Source organism: Paramisgurnus dabryanus, chromosome 5, assembly GCF_030506205.2.
Source record: "Paramisgurnus dabryanus chromosome 5, PD_genome_1.1, whole genome shotgun sequence".
In the NCBI taxonomy this organism is placed as follows: domain Eukaryota; kingdom Metazoa; phylum Chordata; class Actinopteri; order Cypriniformes; family Cobitidae; genus Paramisgurnus; species Paramisgurnus dabryanus.
In genome coordinates this window covers 48,530,888-48,548,028 of record NC_133341.1, presented here as the reverse complement: position 1 = coordinate 48,548,028, position 17,141 = coordinate 48,530,888, and the positions used below count along the sequence as shown (strand labels likewise).

General features: G+C 39.6%; 2 protein-coding genes across 3 annotated transcripts; one reads left to right on the top strand and one right to left on the bottom strand.

Annotated features, from left to right (window-relative positions):
* Nucleotides 1-2,186: 2,186 nt before the first annotated feature.
* ssna1 (Sjogren syndrome nuclear autoantigen 1) lies at nt 2,187-4,947 on the bottom strand. Of its 2 annotated transcripts, XM_073814778.1 has the most exons (4): nt 4,923-4,941; nt 4,673-4,831; nt 2,793-2,992; nt 2,187-2,506 (listed from the first exon to the last, which is right to left on the bottom strand). In XM_073814778.1, exons 2-4 carry the CDS (start codon nt 4,722-4,724, stop codon nt 2,411-2,413), a joined length of 348 nt encoding a protein of 115 aa, XP_073670879.1. In that variant the 5' UTR covers nt 4,725-4,831; nt 4,923-4,941; the 3' UTR covers nt 2,187-2,410. The 2 variants fall into 2 exon arrangements, with proteins under 2 accessions (XP_073670879.1, XP_065140648.1); XM_065284576.2 differs by having other exon boundaries at nt 2,188-2,506; nt 4,673-4,947.
* Nucleotides 4,948-5,615: 668 nt separating this feature from the next.
* On the top strand, nt 5,616-16,392 carry anapc2 (anaphase promoting complex subunit 2). Its single transcript, XM_065284573.2, has 14 exons — nt 5,616-5,864; nt 6,326-6,581; nt 6,814-7,138; nt 7,973-8,105; nt 8,367-8,568; nt 8,647-8,766; nt 9,058-9,175; nt 10,002-10,180; nt 10,385-10,526; nt 11,707-11,782; nt 11,894-12,097; nt 13,697-13,829; nt 13,958-14,199; nt 14,390-16,392. The coding sequence occupies exons 1-14, from the start codon at nt 5,793-5,795 to the stop codon at nt 14,600-14,602; spliced, it is 2,415 nt and encodes an 804-aa protein (XP_065140645.2). The 5' UTR covers nt 5,616-5,792; the 3' UTR covers nt 14,603-16,392.
* The last annotated feature ends 749 nt before the right edge of the window (nt 16,393-17,141 follow it).

Genomic DNA, 17,141 nt, shown 5'->3' with positions numbered 1-17,141 from the left:
TGCAAAACCCTCTGACGTTTACTTGTAAATGAGCATTTTTATCAGGCTCTTTTGTTGAGGTTTTGCAATTTCACTTTAATGGCAATGAAAAGGTTATTAGTAATGAAAATGCCATTTTCCCCCACAAATGTCAGTTTAGTAATTTCATTGGTATTTAATAAATTTGACTTTCTTTTGCTGCAAAACCCTCTTAAGTGCATGCAAAAATCTCCACTCTCCGCAGAAAATCAATTTCTTCAGACAAGACATAGTAAACAAAATCACTAAAGATGCAACTAGAAATGTTGCAAATGATGAATGTCAAAAGGTAAAATAAAGAAAATGTCCCTGCCACATTCGTGTTATTCAAGTACTCACAAGGGACACAAGTTTGAGTGTCATCATGGTTGATGTTCATTCAATTAGTTTCCATGCACTTAGACGACTTTGCTTAAATCGATTTTGCCAACAAAGGCCTGAGGAGTTAGTTGATTTGAAGCGAAAGTATTTGATGAATATATAATACATGCCAAGAGCATTCAGTTATTATCATTATCTCATTTTCGACAGAGTTGGCGTTTAGCAGCTTTTGCATCTGAGCTCCTCAAATATAAAAGCATCTGTATTTGTGGAAGAGAGGACAGAAAACAGGAAATGTGTTGATTGTCATATTGACATTTGGCTGTGAGTCCTGAGGCATTACTGTGTTATTTTATACACATTATGTGCTGAAATCAATAGTTTGCTCATTCAATTTCCACTTCATAAAATCCATGTTTGCAAAAAATGTGTACATTCGAACTTGTAGGCATACCTGTGCATTGTTTGTGTCACATACAATTCTTTTTGACCTCATCCGACAATTTGGAAGAAGTGGTATTGTTAAATTAAGTTTTGTGTTCATGCTATTTATATAACAGTAACAATTAAATGGATATGAGTCACAAACCTAAAAACAAATTCGATTTTTACTGCCAGTCTGAACAAAGCCTATGAACCAGTGACTTTCCATAGATAAGACATTATATAAGGAACATTTTAGCAAGTCTTGTTGTGGTACCACAGTTTGTCAATCTAATATACAACAGATCATCCAGATGTTTTTAGCAAACATTAAATATTAACGAGGGATGTATACCATAGGCTCAGAGGGTTGGAAACCATTGCTGTTGTCTTACAAAAGAACATGCAATTACATGTTTAGTTTTTCTAACTGCAGCCAAGCATCCAGCTGTTCATTACTCTTGTGATAAGTTATTGTACTGTATGTCAATATTTTTCTTTCTGTCAACAGAATATTAAATGTACTATTTGTTTCTGATCAGGAAAAATATCAGAAACACAAGGAAATGTTCAATAAACAGATGAAGGATATGGCACAGTCATGTTTTATCACAAAAAAAAAAAAAAAAAATCACCCCACTAATAAGCATGGTTCCCAAAACCTTGGTTAACTTCAAATTCGGGGACTTTCCAAGTCCAATACCCTCAAATTCAAGGACTTCATGTGGGGACACATTTCAAGTGAGAGAAATTGTGTTACTTTGTAAGATACATCGTTACAGATTTCATGTGTCAAACACAACTATGCAAAAATCTTTTTAGTATAGCCCATAACGTTCACAAAATCTGCATTCAGAAGATATAAGTATTTAAAATGAACAGTTTGGCACATTTGCTAAAAAAGTCCGGAATTTATCATACACTTCAGCCTCTCGTCAAATTTCTTGTCCAATCAAATGCTCTCTACACTCTGAAGTGTCCCACTTCCTACGTTTTATAGAATCTCCGCATGAAATCACATGCGCCCTTCCTTAGTCGAGACTCTTGTTAATACATGTAAAAATGAGCCACTGCAACGCAAATACATATTGCACTGTGGCATAAACGCTATTGGTTTCTTAAAGAAAGTGGGGAGGGTCTTCTCGATAGTTTTGTTCTGATTTCTGTTTCAGTTAAAATGATGTGATCACATTAAATAATGCTCCACGTTCCAAGGCACTTCAGTGGGCCTTTAACATAATGCGCATACCAAACGTACATCACGCAACCTAGCATAAGCCACGGAGGGTTAGCAAAATAACAAATTAATGGACCGGAAGGAATAATATGGAATTTTTCCCAGAAAACCAAAATAAATTAAAGCACTTTCAAGGACCTGTGTCTATGAATGTTTACTTTCAAAAACTTACAAGGGCCATAAAACTTATAAGAATTTTAAGGACTTGTGGGAACCCTGAATAAGACAAATTCACTATGATACATTTATCTTTATTAAAACATTACACTGAAATAAACATATTATATTAAAACACTAAATCCATATCAAAACATTATTACAAATATATACACTTCACATACAGGGCGTCCTGACAGGAATAAAAAAGGCTGATAAAGAAATGCTGAGGAATGGAAGGACATTTAGACGTATTCAATGATCTTTCCCAATTCTGGGTTCAGTGGCTTTAGTTAGATTTCCTGTCTCCTTCTTCAGAACGCTTAAAAGTGTCTGAGAGCTTTCAAGAATCTGAAAGAAATGCAGAAAGGAACATTATTAATTTTTTTAATATAACATTAAAAAGTGCATGGAAACTTATGCACTGTAGTCTCCACCGAAGATGTTGCAGCAAAATTAGTTAAATACCAGTGAAATTACATTTGTGAAATTATGGCGTTTGAATTGCTGACTACAAATGTTTGAATGCCAATACTGAACCTTAACTTATAAAAATTCTAATTTACAAAAAGAACATGCCAGACACACTTAAAGGGTTTTGCATCTGAGTTCAAGGGACTCTTTTTAGGTTCATTACCTTCATGTACGCAGCCTCCGTCTCTGCGATGGTGCGGTCAAAGTCAGCGCGAGCACTGAGACGGCGTGCAAGGCTCTCGTTCACGCGACTCAGTTTCTCCGTCAGCACGCGGATGTCGTGCTGCAGTCGAGCCTTCTCTGCCTCTTCCTGCTGGATCAACCTGTTCAGCTCTTCTCGTTTAGAACCCAGTTCCTCTATACCTAAAAAATATAAAGGGGAGTATTTATTTCTTCTTCGAAATTAAAAGACTAGGTATGTGTATAAAATATCTCTTTAGTGTTTTTATTCTACGGGTGTTTTTACGGGTCTTTACATTCATGTTGTGATAGTTGAGTGGGAGTGTGTTTAAATATAGCAGATGAGGGCTTATTCAGCAGTTCATCTTGCTGAATCATGCAATTGTGGTGCTATAACATTTTATGTGAATTCCAATGAAGGCACACAAAAGGTCTTGATGGTAAGACACACATATTTGTATATTAAATATTAAATTAAATCAATGTAAGATGCATGGATCAAGTGGTGCTGCACTTAATTTCAGTTTATGTTCATAATTTGTGTAATATTCCCTACTGAAAAATCCAGCAAAGACCTGGTCTTTTAAGCTGGTCATCCCAGCCTGGCCAAGCTGGTCTTTCAGTCTGACCAGCTAAGTTCAGATATACCAGCTTGCTACACCAGCAAAACCAGCTAAAACCAAGCTGGGAGACCAGCTAAAACCAGCTTATGCTGATCTTAGCTGGATTTTTCAGTAGGGTTTGCAACCAAATACTAAAATCATATAAGGCTGCATGTGACCAGCTTTGTTGAGATATCACATACTAGAAGTGTATCATAGCCTGGAAATAATATTTTAAGGGCATGAAATACATTGTTAGATTAAAATGTACGTGAAAGTTTTAAGTCACCAACAACAGATAAAAAACCTTTATGAACAAAGCTGAGATGGTGATTGATTTAATATGGGCCGACTGCATAAAACCAAACCTTTCTTCCTTAAAAGTAGAAAAAAATCTGAAAGGTAAACATGTTTTAATTAATAACCCATAAAAAATTAACTTTTTGTGAAATATTAATAACAAACAGTGACACTGAATGATGGCAACAAACTATATACATCTGAAATTATATGAAATTATTTTGCGGCTTCTGGGTAGAAAGATAACAAAATAGTTTGTAAAATGTCTTTGTATTTCACCACAAAATATCAAATAAAGTGGTACCGTATTTATTTTAATGAAAATGTGCACTTTTCTTTCGGAACATTTTACAAAAAGAAATGCACGTTTTTTTTAAAAGTTGAAAACAGTTAAATTATAAAAGAAAATTGAATAATTTGTAGTAAATTAAATTGATAACTACTACTGAATATTATACTGATTGAGAGAAGTTGGGTAAAGGTACCTGCCAAAATGGGTAAGAAACCTTAAGTTTCCAGCATATTTTGTTTACAGATCCATAATAATTGAATTTCTCACCGAATGCAATGACATTACAGAAGCATTATTTTTGAGCCATAATAAAAAGCATCAATGGAGACTATCCCACTCATACTGTCTCGTGTCATACCTGTAACGTTAACCTGTAAAACGTACAACTTTAAGGCAATGAGATGACAGAAGGGGACATCTTGAAATATAATTTGCACTTCAAGTGTGGCAGTCACTTGCCCAAAACAAAACATTCCATTTCTAAATAACGAATTTGTATGTATCAGCACTGTACAGTCTTTCCAGCCTTCTGATTGCAAACCACCTGTTGTACTACAGCTGAGACTAGCTAGCAGTGCTCTTAAAGTTCCTGCCTCATTAAGACTACATCAAAACGAAAAGCAATACTCCTTACAGCAAAATGATAAACACGCTTCGATAGCTACTTACACTTGACAAGTTCATTGTTGTAAGTTTGCAGCGCAGCTCCTTGCTGGGTCATTCTGATTAGCAGGCTAGCTCGCTAGCTCAAAGACCAGCTACAAAGTCTTTCATACAGCTTGGCAGAAAATAAGGGTGGCTTCTTGTACCTTCAGAACCAAACGTTTACTAGAGTAAAAACACAATTTGGCAGACGTTAAATACGTCGATCCTACAGGGGGAGTATCTTTATTTAGAAAACATTCCAGAAGCAGCTCACTCAAGTCTCCCTCCTGTTTCCATGGGAACACCCAAGACGCGTCTCCACGACAGTTTCCGTTAATAGACTTTTATTTGCATTTAAAATGTAACATTTATATTTTGAACGTTCTACTGTACAATAAAGATATAATCTGAAAAAGAGAACATATTCAAATAAAAATCATAAATGAAAAAGGTGTTTTGCCAGCATAGTAATCACACTTTCAGTTTCAAAAATGTACTATCAAATTATTAAATTATGCACGGCCCATTTTATTGAAAATATATTTTTAATTACTACACAAAATGCCATAAAAGGCACAAGACATTAGAACCAAATCCGATTAAATTATAATTAATTAAAAAAAGAAAACGAACAATAAATACATAATAAATAAATAAATAGATAAGTAATTAAAGTAAAAATAACTTACAATAATAACTATAATGAGTTGATGGAAAAATATCTTCTACAATAAGTCGTATGTTATCAGAAGAACAAAAAGTTCCCTGGAATTTTGCCATCCATAATTAATCTAGGCTTTTGAGAAATGTTTTTATATATTTCTGAAAACAACAAACAAATGAGAGAATTAAAATAAACTTTATTTATGTATAAAATATTTTGCCAATTTTATAACGATAACGCTTTGCTGCTATCTTTGACGTACAAAATCAACATCCGGTAGCAAATACGTCATTAATGCGCGACTGTCGTTTGAAGAAGAGCGCTATCTATTCTCATGCGCAATAAATGTTTCGATTGGTTGCAGTTATGTTTTGTTTGGAATAAACACTTGCAGAGTATGACGAGTATGCACGTATAGTAGTTCTATTTCAATTTCTATTTCAACATTCAAGGTTATTGTTCACAACCTGAGCTGCTGGAATGAATGAGGTGCAGTCGATGTCCATGTCGCAGGGACTGACAGAAGCTTGGGACACAGTAACATCTGTACTAGTAAGTGTTACAACAATGCCGTTCAAAAGTTCAACAGATGCAGGTTGAAATGAGTAATGAAAGCCCCGCTAAATAACTGAAGTCAGCTTCTGATAATAAGTGCACGAACACAAATATTACAAATCCAGGTATTCTTTGAAGTGATTTAGCGTACCATGAAAATACCATGGTAATAATCAGTAGGACTGCCAAAACATCATAGTATTACCAAATTATACTAAACCACCGTATAACCAAAATCTGTAGAAGTGGTTTTTACATGGTCCTGACGTGAACACAGCTGGTTACCTATGAGCTGCTCGATAATGTTTGTAAAGCAGGTAAACCACCACCGACCAGCCACAAACCAGCTACCTTGTTTTTAAAATCTTTAAACGGTATGGTAAATTTGAATAATGCTCTATTTTTTGTTCTTCAACACAATGTAATGAGCTAACCCCACAATTGCATGTACATATTAGCTGTCTCCTGTGCCACTGGATGCCTCAAATGATGAGGTTCTCTCTGGTGCTTTGGCCCTGCTGTGTGAGCATGGACTGAGTCAGTATGTGGAGGGTTGGCTGCTGGAGACCCTACAAGTGCGCCTGACCACAGCTGTTGCTCCAGAGTTCTGGACTGCACTCAATCAGCCAGATAGTGAATTAGATGAGAGAGACAGGGTAACGGCTTTACTGGAGGCCTTCAAAAAACTTCTACAACAGCTGAATCTTTTCCTTGGTAAGGCACACCCTGCATTGTATCAAAGCTCTTTATGTAGACTTTGAAACGTATTATGTTTCATCCTAAAATGAGGGGGCTTATTTGTCACATGCAAACCTAAAAAAGACTTCTTTATAATAATAATAATGATAATTTCTTGTTTCTTTTGATTTGGGGGGATTCCTGTCCTTTTCAGTGATTTTGTGCTCTATTGTGTCAATCATTCTCTCCCCTTTCTCCCTTTTGCAAGGTGGTCTGGAGAGATTGGGCTCATGGCAGGATGAGGGCCATGGAGGTATGTGTGGTCCAGGGGCCCGAGGTCTGACTGAGAGAGCGTTCTCTGTCATTCGCGCAATCCTCCTGTTCTCTCCTCCTCCTGTGCTGCAGGAACGGGTGTTGGAGTTTTACAGGCGCACATTCTCTGTCCACATGAGTCAGACGGGGGAAGCTGTGGAGGCTGAAGAAGGCACGGGTGAACCTAATTTAGGTGGGTTGTGCCCAGGCTGTGATTCCCTCCCTCAGCTGTGTTGGTGTCAGGAAGCCCTGCAGAAGCTTCAAGAACTCAGCCACATACTGTGAGTGGAAAAAGAGCACCCTACTGGTGATACTACAGCTGTTTGGTCAATAAAAATACTTCACCACGCCCTTGTTACGATCTCACCACACACTTGTTACAAGCTCAGTTCGTCCCCTATATCTTCGTTGGTTACCATATATGACCCCTCATTTCGAGAAGGGGAGGAGATTTGCGTTTTTGATTAAAGGTCTTGTTTTTCCTGTGTTTTTGAAGCTTTGATTGTGTTTACGATGCGCAATATAACATGTGTTCAAGTTTTGTGTGTAAAAAAAACTGAGTATTTTTCACACAATTTACTTATCTCTATAGCGCTGTTTTCACTGTCCTAAAAACAAGCTGATGTCTTCCTTGTTCAATGAAGTCCCTCCTTAAGAAATACGTAACAAGTTCTGATTGTGTAGGTTGTTTAGTGTGTTGTGATTCGACAGCAGCTTAGCTTAGTCAGAGCCGTTTGAGCTTAGCTGGCGACTGACGTATTCCTGTGGGCGGTGTTTAGTCAAAAACTCTAATATTGACGTCATTCACCGGGAAGTAAAGGGCTGTAGTCCAAACTGGACATTCGCTGTAGGCTTTGAAAGGGACATTCTATTAAAGAAAATATATTGCTTGGCATTAAACTATGAGCTTTTTAATTTTGCAGTTATTACTTTTGCACTAACAGCAACATTACACACTAATTAATATTTAAAAAATGGGATCAGGAAAAACGGGACCTTTAAAGATTACGAGGGCAGATATGAAAAATTAAGCTCACAGTTAAGTCATTTGTAAAAATATTCATAACATAAAAATATTTACAATATTCCAAAACGAACTGTCATTTTTGTTTTAGCTCCCGACTGCAGCTACTGGAGCGTGTGAGCTCAGAGGCCGTAACCAGCATTCTGCATAAACGGATAGAGCAGAGGATGGAGGAGCGCTGCAGGGGCGAATACGAAAGCTCTTTTCTCTCAGACTTCAACGATGTACAAACCTTTCATTTATTTACCCAGCAATTTAAAGTCAATGTTAAATAAGAATTTATGGCAATACTTTCTTTATACATATTTCTAGTTATATTGCACACTATTGGTTATTTCTTAGTAAAACAAATACTAAATTGCAGTCTGACACATTTTAAATTGCAGCAACTGAAGAACTTTGCTACATTTGTCTTTGTAGTGAGCTTAAATCTTTGCAACCGATGCTTATCGAAAGCACTTACAAAATCCTCCCTTGGTATACAGTGGCTGGGGCGAGTTCTGGGCTGGCTAAGCAGGGTGTTTCCCAGTAAAGAGAAGGAGGTGGGCAGCAATGCCACACTCACTGATGAAAAGACGGGTCAGCCAGCCAACGCTCTTCTCCACCGCTGGCACTGTCACATGCAGCAGTTTTTCTGCCGCATTTATGTTAACATGAGGATAGAGGAGCTGTTTAGCATCATACGAGGTGAGACTCAATTTGTGTGCAATACAGGAAGTATTCTTAACTAGGTGTTTTTATAAAAATATTTCTGGTTCATTGCAGATTTTCCAGAGTCTATTCCTGCCATTGAGGATCTTAAATTTTGTTTGGAACGAACCAATCAGAGGCAGCAGCTCCTTTCCTCCCTAAAATCAGCCTTTGAGACTCGACTGCTACATCCAGGTCAGTGTTTTCACTTTTTTCCTGTCACAATATTCCAAGAACACCTAGTATTTTGATCTGTTATGTAAATTGCAGTCCTCCAGAAGTCTCTTGCAAACATCTGCCATAGCATAATGAATTTGATTTATATTAAGCATATTGTATACATGTTATTTTTTCAGAATACACAGCTTATTTTAAATAACTGTCTATGGAGGAACTGTCTTTTGGGTCTTAGCAGGGTTAGCTTTACCATGCTAACCAACCTAATCTTTGTCCCTTGGTTCTAATCGTTGTCTTTCCATCTTCCAGGAGTCCATACATCTGACATCATCACTGTTTACATCTCAGCCATCAAAGCTCTAAGAGAGCTTGACCCCTCCATGGTCATCTTGCAAGTTGCCTGCCAACCCATTCGCAAGTATCTCAGGTTAGTTTGCTCTTTGCTGGGATCTAAAATGTCTAGAGCTTAACTAGATGTCTGGGGCTGGTTGCACCAGCTGGACGTAAAAAATGTGGGTGTAAGCCCTCCGGCTTTGTGAAAAATATTTATGCCTGTTGCACCATCTGAAACTACGACCAGTGGGGTATTCCAGAAAGCTGGTTATGTGAAATACCCGGGTATGTTTGAAATTGACTCCAAAGTGTTTTTCAAAAATCATGCACCCCGCCTTTAACCGCAGTGAAAGTTGAGAAGGCATTCACGTTACTATGGTTACAAATTTACATTTACTGCCACCACCTAATAGATGGCAAATAAGAGCTTTCCTCAAGCAGTGCGCTTTCCCTCGAGATGCGTGTGTCACATGCAGATACCATCAAACACAACCTGCACATTAACTTACCGTTTGCACAAAAGGGTTTACTTAATTTTAACAGTTCTGAATTTAAAGGAAATTGAACGAAACTTTGAAGGTCTTTGTATATAAGAATTTTATTGGTGTGCATGCATGAAAGCCCACTGCTTGCGTATCCTATGCATTAGACGCACTAATGTCTTGTCAATTTAATTACTTCTTTTTTTGCCATAGAAACAAGTTAAGCCTTTATACTTTACGCCTATTGACCAGACGTAAATCTCAGAAATGCACTACGCCTAGTTGGAACAGGTATAAAAATGTGGGACGCATTTTACGTACAATTTAGATCTTACGCCCAAGTGTACGCCCAGCTGGAGCAACATGGTGCTGTTCTAGAATTTGTCTGCATATTTCGTCACTGGTATGATTCATTTTTGTTGTAATGCTGTAATTAAGAACGCGTGAGGACACTGTGCGTCAGATAGTCGGCAGTCTGACGGGTGATGCAGAGGGATGTAGCGATCTGGCCAATGAGCTTTCCCGTGCTGACCCTGTTACTTTGGAGACGCAGGACAGTGAAGATGAAGCGAGCGATCCAGAAGATTGGACTCCAGATCCTACTGATGCACTCACAGGTTTGTGGTAACCAATAACACACAGTTTTTAAATAATAACCTTGGGACTTCAAAATTTCTTTAAACTTTGGATTTGGCAAGTAAATGAAATAAATCACAATATAAGAAATAAATATATATATATATAATGTTTCATACATTTTCTCATGTGTGTTCTCTGGTGTGAGTTATAACAGGTTGTCCACATTATTTATCTCTCTGTAGATAAAACTGGCTCTAAACGCCGCTCTTCTGATATCATCAGTCTGCTGGTCAGCATTTATGGTAGTAAAGAGATTTTTATTAACGAATATAAGACAGTTCTGGCAGACCGACTTCTGCATCAGCTCAACTACAACACAGCCAGGTAACCTGATATTCTTACATGTACAATAATAAGATACACAAGTTCCCTTAGTAACTTTTGTACATGTACATTTATGCATAATCTAAACAGATTTACAGTGGATTACAAGGTATACATTTGATCATTGTGTGTGTTTTCTGAGATCGAACCCTAAACCTTTTGCTCTGCTAACGCAATGAGTAGTAAAAATTGTACAGTATGTGAAACTGCTGTAATAAAATTGCCTCTGCCAATGGAGATTATTCTGTTAGCACTTTAAATTCATAGCCTGATGTATATAATCTGACACCAAGTAGAAAACTATAGCCTGGTTTGTGAACTGTCACCCGCAGATGCTTCCAATATAGACAGATTTACCCAATAACCATGTAACAAGTGTCATAATTTAGTTTTTAAAAGAACAAGCCCACATTTTGGGAATTAAGCTTATTCACCGTATCCCCCAGAGTTAGATAAGTCCATGCATACCTTTCTCATCTCCATGCATGCTATAATTCTGTCTGACGCAGCCCCACCTAGCTTAGCTTAGCACAAAGACTGGAAGTGAATGGCTCCAGCTAGCATACTGCTCCCAATAAGTGACAAAATAACGCCAACATTTTTCTATTTATATGTTGTGATTTGTTTAGTCTCAACCTAATACAAATAAAAAGGTCATATGAGACACAGCCAGTTTTGCTGCGAGCAAATCACTTCACCCAAGTAGTAGTGCTTCGCCTTCTGAGAATATAGTTCCCAGTTTATATACTGTTAAAAGATGGCTGTGTCTTATGACCTTGTTAGTTGTATACAGTGTGACTATTTAAATCACAACATATAAATAGGAAAATGTTCACATTATTTTGTCACTTATTGGGAGCAGTATGCTAGCTGGAGCCATTCACTTCCAGTCTTTGTGCTAAGCTAAGCTAGTGGGGGCTGCGTAAAACAGAGTTACAGCATGCATGGAGATGAGAAAGGTATGTATGGACTTATCTTACTCTGGGGAATATGGTGAATAAGCTAAATTCCCAAAATATGGGCATGTTCCTTTAAAGACCTCTAAAGATTCTTCGCTACTTTACTTTTAAGGCTGTTGTGAACATTTCTTTAAAGCAAATGAAACCGAAAGGTGCTGTCTGCTTATTCTCTGTTTAGTACCCACACTTGGAATATTTCATCCGTGTTTTTGTTTTTTTAGGGAGATCCGTAACGTTGAGCTGCTAAAACTGAGGTTTGGTGAATCTCACATGCATTATTGTGAGGTGATGCTTAAGGTGAGCCTTTTTTTTGTGCAGCTCTGGTCCAAATATTAACATGCCAGGCAATCTCAAATACATTTTAATTCCATTAAATACTCTATTGATATTGACTGGATCTCTCTGCAGGATGTAGCAGACTCTCGGCGGATCAACGGTAATATCCGTGAGGAGGAGGGCCGTCTCCCCGCAGAGGAACAGCCTACGTTGCCATTATCTGCAATGATCCTCTCTTCTGAGTTCTGGCCCCAGCTAAAGGAGGAAAAGATGGAGTTGCCTGCAGTTGTATCCAAAGCTATGGAGGACTATACGCACCGCTTTGAAAAACTCAAGGTAATCTACACTGAACAAAATTATAAACCTCAAAAATCTTTTACTGTCATCACAAAAGGCCTATTTCTCTCAAAAAATTTTAAAAATTGTGTTAGTGAGCATTCTCCTTTGCCGACATAATCCATCTACCTCACAGGTGTGGCATATCAGGATGCTGATTAGGCAGGATGATTATTGCACGGGTGTGCCTTAGGCTGGCCACCATAAAAGGCCACTCTTAAATGTTTAGTTGGTCCTGTGGGTCCGAAACCATTTGCCTCACGCAGTGCAACACATCTCCTTCACATAGAGTTGGTCAGGTTGTTGATTGTGGTCTGTGGAATGTTGAATGAATGATGAATGGCACAACAGTATGCCTCAGGATCCTGTCCCGGTATCTCAATAAAATGCCCCTGCGTTCTTATCCATAACATACGCCTGCCCATGCCATAATCCCATCGCCAGCATGGGCCACTCGATCCACAACAGTGACATCAACAAACTGCTCACCCACAGAATGCCATACATACTGTCTGCCATCTGCCCTGTACTGTGAAAACCTGGTAAATTCAACGTTTTGCACGAGAGGATTACATACAAAGTCAATGCGAAGACAATGCGAATGACGCAAATTGGGTCATACTTGCCTACATACCTACTTAAAGGTATAGCGGAAGATTTTCTTTTTCCGGTTGGATCATCAAGAATGATAAACATCCCAGTTGTAAATCATTCTGATGATATGTTGACGTAAGGCCATCGTACATGCTCGTCCCTAGGTTCGCTTTCTGCACATGCGCACTTTGAGGTGTATGTGTATGGTGGGCTACGGCTTCAGCCATTCATTGAAGCTCGCGTTCTCACCGTGTTTTTTCAAAATGTCCAAGGTTCGCAAGAGTTAAAGTGTCTACGAATTGCATGACAAGAAAAGAAATGCCTCTGAAGAAAGAAACAAGACCAGAGTGTTTTTGGGAAATATTATACCCACAGGCATGCGCTAAAAGCACAGGTTTGGCTTCCCACTGATGCCTCAGTTGCAAAGTTTCTACTTGACAGGTAAAGTTTTTCATGCTATTTGGAGAAATCCATTTAAAATCACTGCTAGTAAAAGTTGATGTAAGCTATGATTAGCGATGCTAGCTCTGGGCCAAGTCACGAACCACGCAGACACGGTAAACATCTCAATGTATGAGCCATGCCGGCAGCAACTTGTAAACAGAGCGAAGAGGAGAGGCTTGTGCATGCTCTCTCTCGTGCACACGTTTAATAGGTGTTCCCTCTGGGGAGGAGGGTAGAATGTTGCACATGTGCATTTTTTTTTAAAGTGGAGGGGCGGTTCTTTTCGAAAATTCGGGAAAATCTTTTACAAACAACATTTGTCTCCAGCTATTGCAATTTCTAAAACTGATAATGAAATTCCCATAGATTTGCACTGGAAGGGGTTATCATATCTTGGGACCACAACATTATGCAGAGTCAGTAGTGGGCCAATAAGCAACCATTTCAGCAAACACCCAGAACACCCTAACGCCACCTAGCAGTACCCTAGCAACTATCCCAGCAAGCCCTCTTCTTTGGTCGGGCGCATATTTTGAAAATATTTTTCTCCTCTTTGTGTAGGCCATGAGGACTCTGAGATGGAAGCCTCATCTGGGCTCTGTTACGTTGGACGTGGAGCTCGAGGACAGAACCATCTCAAACCTTACTGTGTCTCCTATCCATGCTGCCATCATTCTACATTTCCAGGACAAAGGTGTGGATACTAAGTTTGTTTGAACTGGTGTTTAAAAGTGCTTTGAGAACCATTCCTTATGGAATTAAAGTTGCAGTGTTGTGTATTGTATGGTTTTGTGTGCCTTAATATTTACTACTCCTTGTTAGGCACATGGACCTTGGAAGAGCTGAATGGCGTTCTCGGCATGCCGCAAGAGATGGTGCGCAGGAAGCTGGCGTTTTGGCAGCAGCAGGGCATCCTTCGAGAGGAGGCTGGTGGGCGCTATACCATACAAGAGACGAGTTCCTGCAGAGAGAGAACTGACAGAAGCGTTATGCTTATAGACAGTGATGAAGAGGGAGACTCCAATACTACAACACAGTCTGAGCAAAGAGAGGAGAAACTACAGGTGATTTATATATTTGCATGTACACAATATCACATAGTCTTTATTCACAATAAAATCTGATCGCTTTGTGGATGTTACAAATATAAAACTTGCTTTTTATAATGCATCAAGTAAATGCAGCAGTGCAACTTGTCCTTCAACATTGCTTTGCTTGCCTAAGTTAATGCTAACTTTTATTTTGTTTTCCAAGTTGTTCTGGGCTTACATTCAGGCCATGCTGACTAACCTGGAGAGCATGACTTTGGAGAGGATACACTCCATGCTGAGAATGTTTGTGGCTGCCGGGCCTGGTGTCACTGAGATGGACGTGAATGAGTTACAGGCCTTCTTGCAGAAGAAAGTCAGAGACCACCAGCTTATCGTCTCTACTGGTGTTTATAGACTACCCAAGACCACTCAATAACTAGTAACGAGTGACTGGAGACAAATTGCCTTGTTTTGTTCACATAATAAACATAATGTGCAACATAATAAATTGTCGACCCTTGTACTCTAATCCGATCTTATTTTTTTGGGGGGGGGGATGTAAAATATAAGGACTTAGGGATAGCAATCATCCTATAACCTTACCATCTCTGTAGAGCTCAGTGTTCAGTTTTTGCTAATTCTGTCTGATTCTACTGATTCTGTACTGTCTATCTATTGCTTACACAAAAAAATGATGTGTTGTTTTTAACCCATGGCTGTAATATTGGACAGAAAACGCCGCTGGATTGGTTTGAATAACCCAGCAATTGGGTAATTTTAACCCGACAGTGTGTTATGTTCAATACTTACCTAGTCATGGGCCAAAAACAACCCAATGTGTTTTTTAGAGTGTATCAGATTAGTATTCTTCATTATCCATGTTTTGCCATAATGACCTTGTTTATTTTAGAGATGGATCACTTTTAAGAGGAGCTAGATGTGCTATCATCTTCCTTCCTGAGGATGGCAGCCCACTCTTCATTTTCAGGGACTTCAGCATCTAGCTGGAAAAGCTCCTGTGTTGCTGAATTTCAACGTCTCACCTCATTTCACCTCGCTCGCCCCCGTTACAGTAACACCTGTGGCAAACAGGTTGAACTCAGCTATACCATACTACTAATCATTTTGTTTAATATACATCTTCAAACCTGCATTGCACCCACCCTTCTGTAAGATGCATTTCATTTATTCTCTCTCCTACCTCTCTTTCCTCTGCTGTGTCATCCTTCTCTACCTTTTCATCCCTGGATCCTTTAATGGCAGCATCTTACCTTGTGAATATTATTTGTATTACACCAGTTTTTCTTTTTAAGGGTTTGCATGCCCAACTAAAGCGCTGCGTTTTTAACAAATACATTCATTGTGTCTGAAATTGCATACTGTTACAATACAGACTAACAATGTTTTGCTGTAAATGAGCATTTTTAAACAGGCTCTTGTTTAGGTTCAGTAATTTTAACTTTAAAGGCAATGAGAAGTAGAGCTGAAGATCTTTGCCCGAACCCGACGGGACCCGGCGGGTTCGGGCTTCCTTTCTAACATTTTACACGGGCTCGGGGCGGGCTCGGGTTTGCGATCCGGCTTTGTGAGGTAAATGAGCGGTCAAGTTCAATCAGTAGCGCAGGATCGCGCTGAATTCATTTACAGTGGATTGGATTTAATAATTTTCCTCATCAAAACATGTAGCCTAATCTTGGTGAGTAGGTTTTTCAATGTATAACTAAATATGAATCGAGTCTTAAATACATAATTTAGACAGAGGATATAGACTAATGTTGGCAGTAAGGGAGAGAAGTGCCGACGCAAATCCCGCGGAGCCTTTCTCTTAATTTCGTTATTGCCAAATACCCATCTTAATTCAGAATGTATTATCTTAATTTAATTCGTTAAGAAATAATAATTTTATTGGCATATTTATAGTGTATTGCATAAGCCTATTTAGAATGAGATGTTACAATGTTACAGATGACTTATTTTATTTCTTTGTTTCAACTTCCAAGTGGCGTGTAGATTATTAGTCATGAATAAATAATGTTAAAACCTGTGTAAATTTCTCATTCTTGACAAAAGCTGTGTGTGTGCGCACATTTAAATAATGTCGGGCTGTAAACGGGTTCGGGCTTTTAAAAAGCTGTCAATCTAAATGTACGTTCGGGTTCGGGCTGCATTCTGTCGGGCTCCAGACATTTCGGGCCTAACTTTTAAGGCCCGATTACAGCTCTAATGAGAAGTAAAGCCACAGTGCGGTTGGAAGGCTCTCGAAGGACGACCTCCACATCACCGTGGCCGTGCTGAATAAGTCATTAGGTCCGTCCTCCCGCTCTCAGCACCCTGATCCACAGCCAGCAGAGGTGCCAGTGGGCTCGTGTTCTGCGATGTCCACCAAATCCATTGTCTCTCATTTGGTTTCTGCATCTGCCACTGCATTGGGGGGGCGTCAGCCTCTGAAGTCGATCTAGACCTCATTCCTCCTTCGGGACGGGTCGTGGTGCCGGAGTTCGACCCGGAGATGGCAGCCGTCCTCCCGGACAGTCTCGCCTCGACGACTGGTACTTTGGAGCTGCCCGGGCATCTCAATCCACGTCTCCAGGACCTTTCTTCCCAGAGGTGCATGGTGAGCTGACTCGTTCATTGGAGTTTTCCAATTGTCTGTGGCCATTTCAGCCATCATCCCTCACCTCTCTCTTCGGCGAAGCCACTAAGGGGTACATCGGGATCCCTACAGTGGAGCGGGGGGTCGCAATGCAGCTGTGTCCGGCCACCGCTGCCTCTTGGAAGGACCGGCAGACCCTTCCTTCACGGGCTTGTAAGCAGCCATCCGGTCTCATGGCGGCTGCATACCAGGCCTGTGGAGAGGTGGCTTCTGCCCTGCATGCGATTGCACTGCTGCAGTTTCACCAGGCGAAGGCTTTGAGGGACCTGGATGAGGGAGGACACGACTCTTCTGCCTTCTCGGATCTCGGGGCGGCCACTGA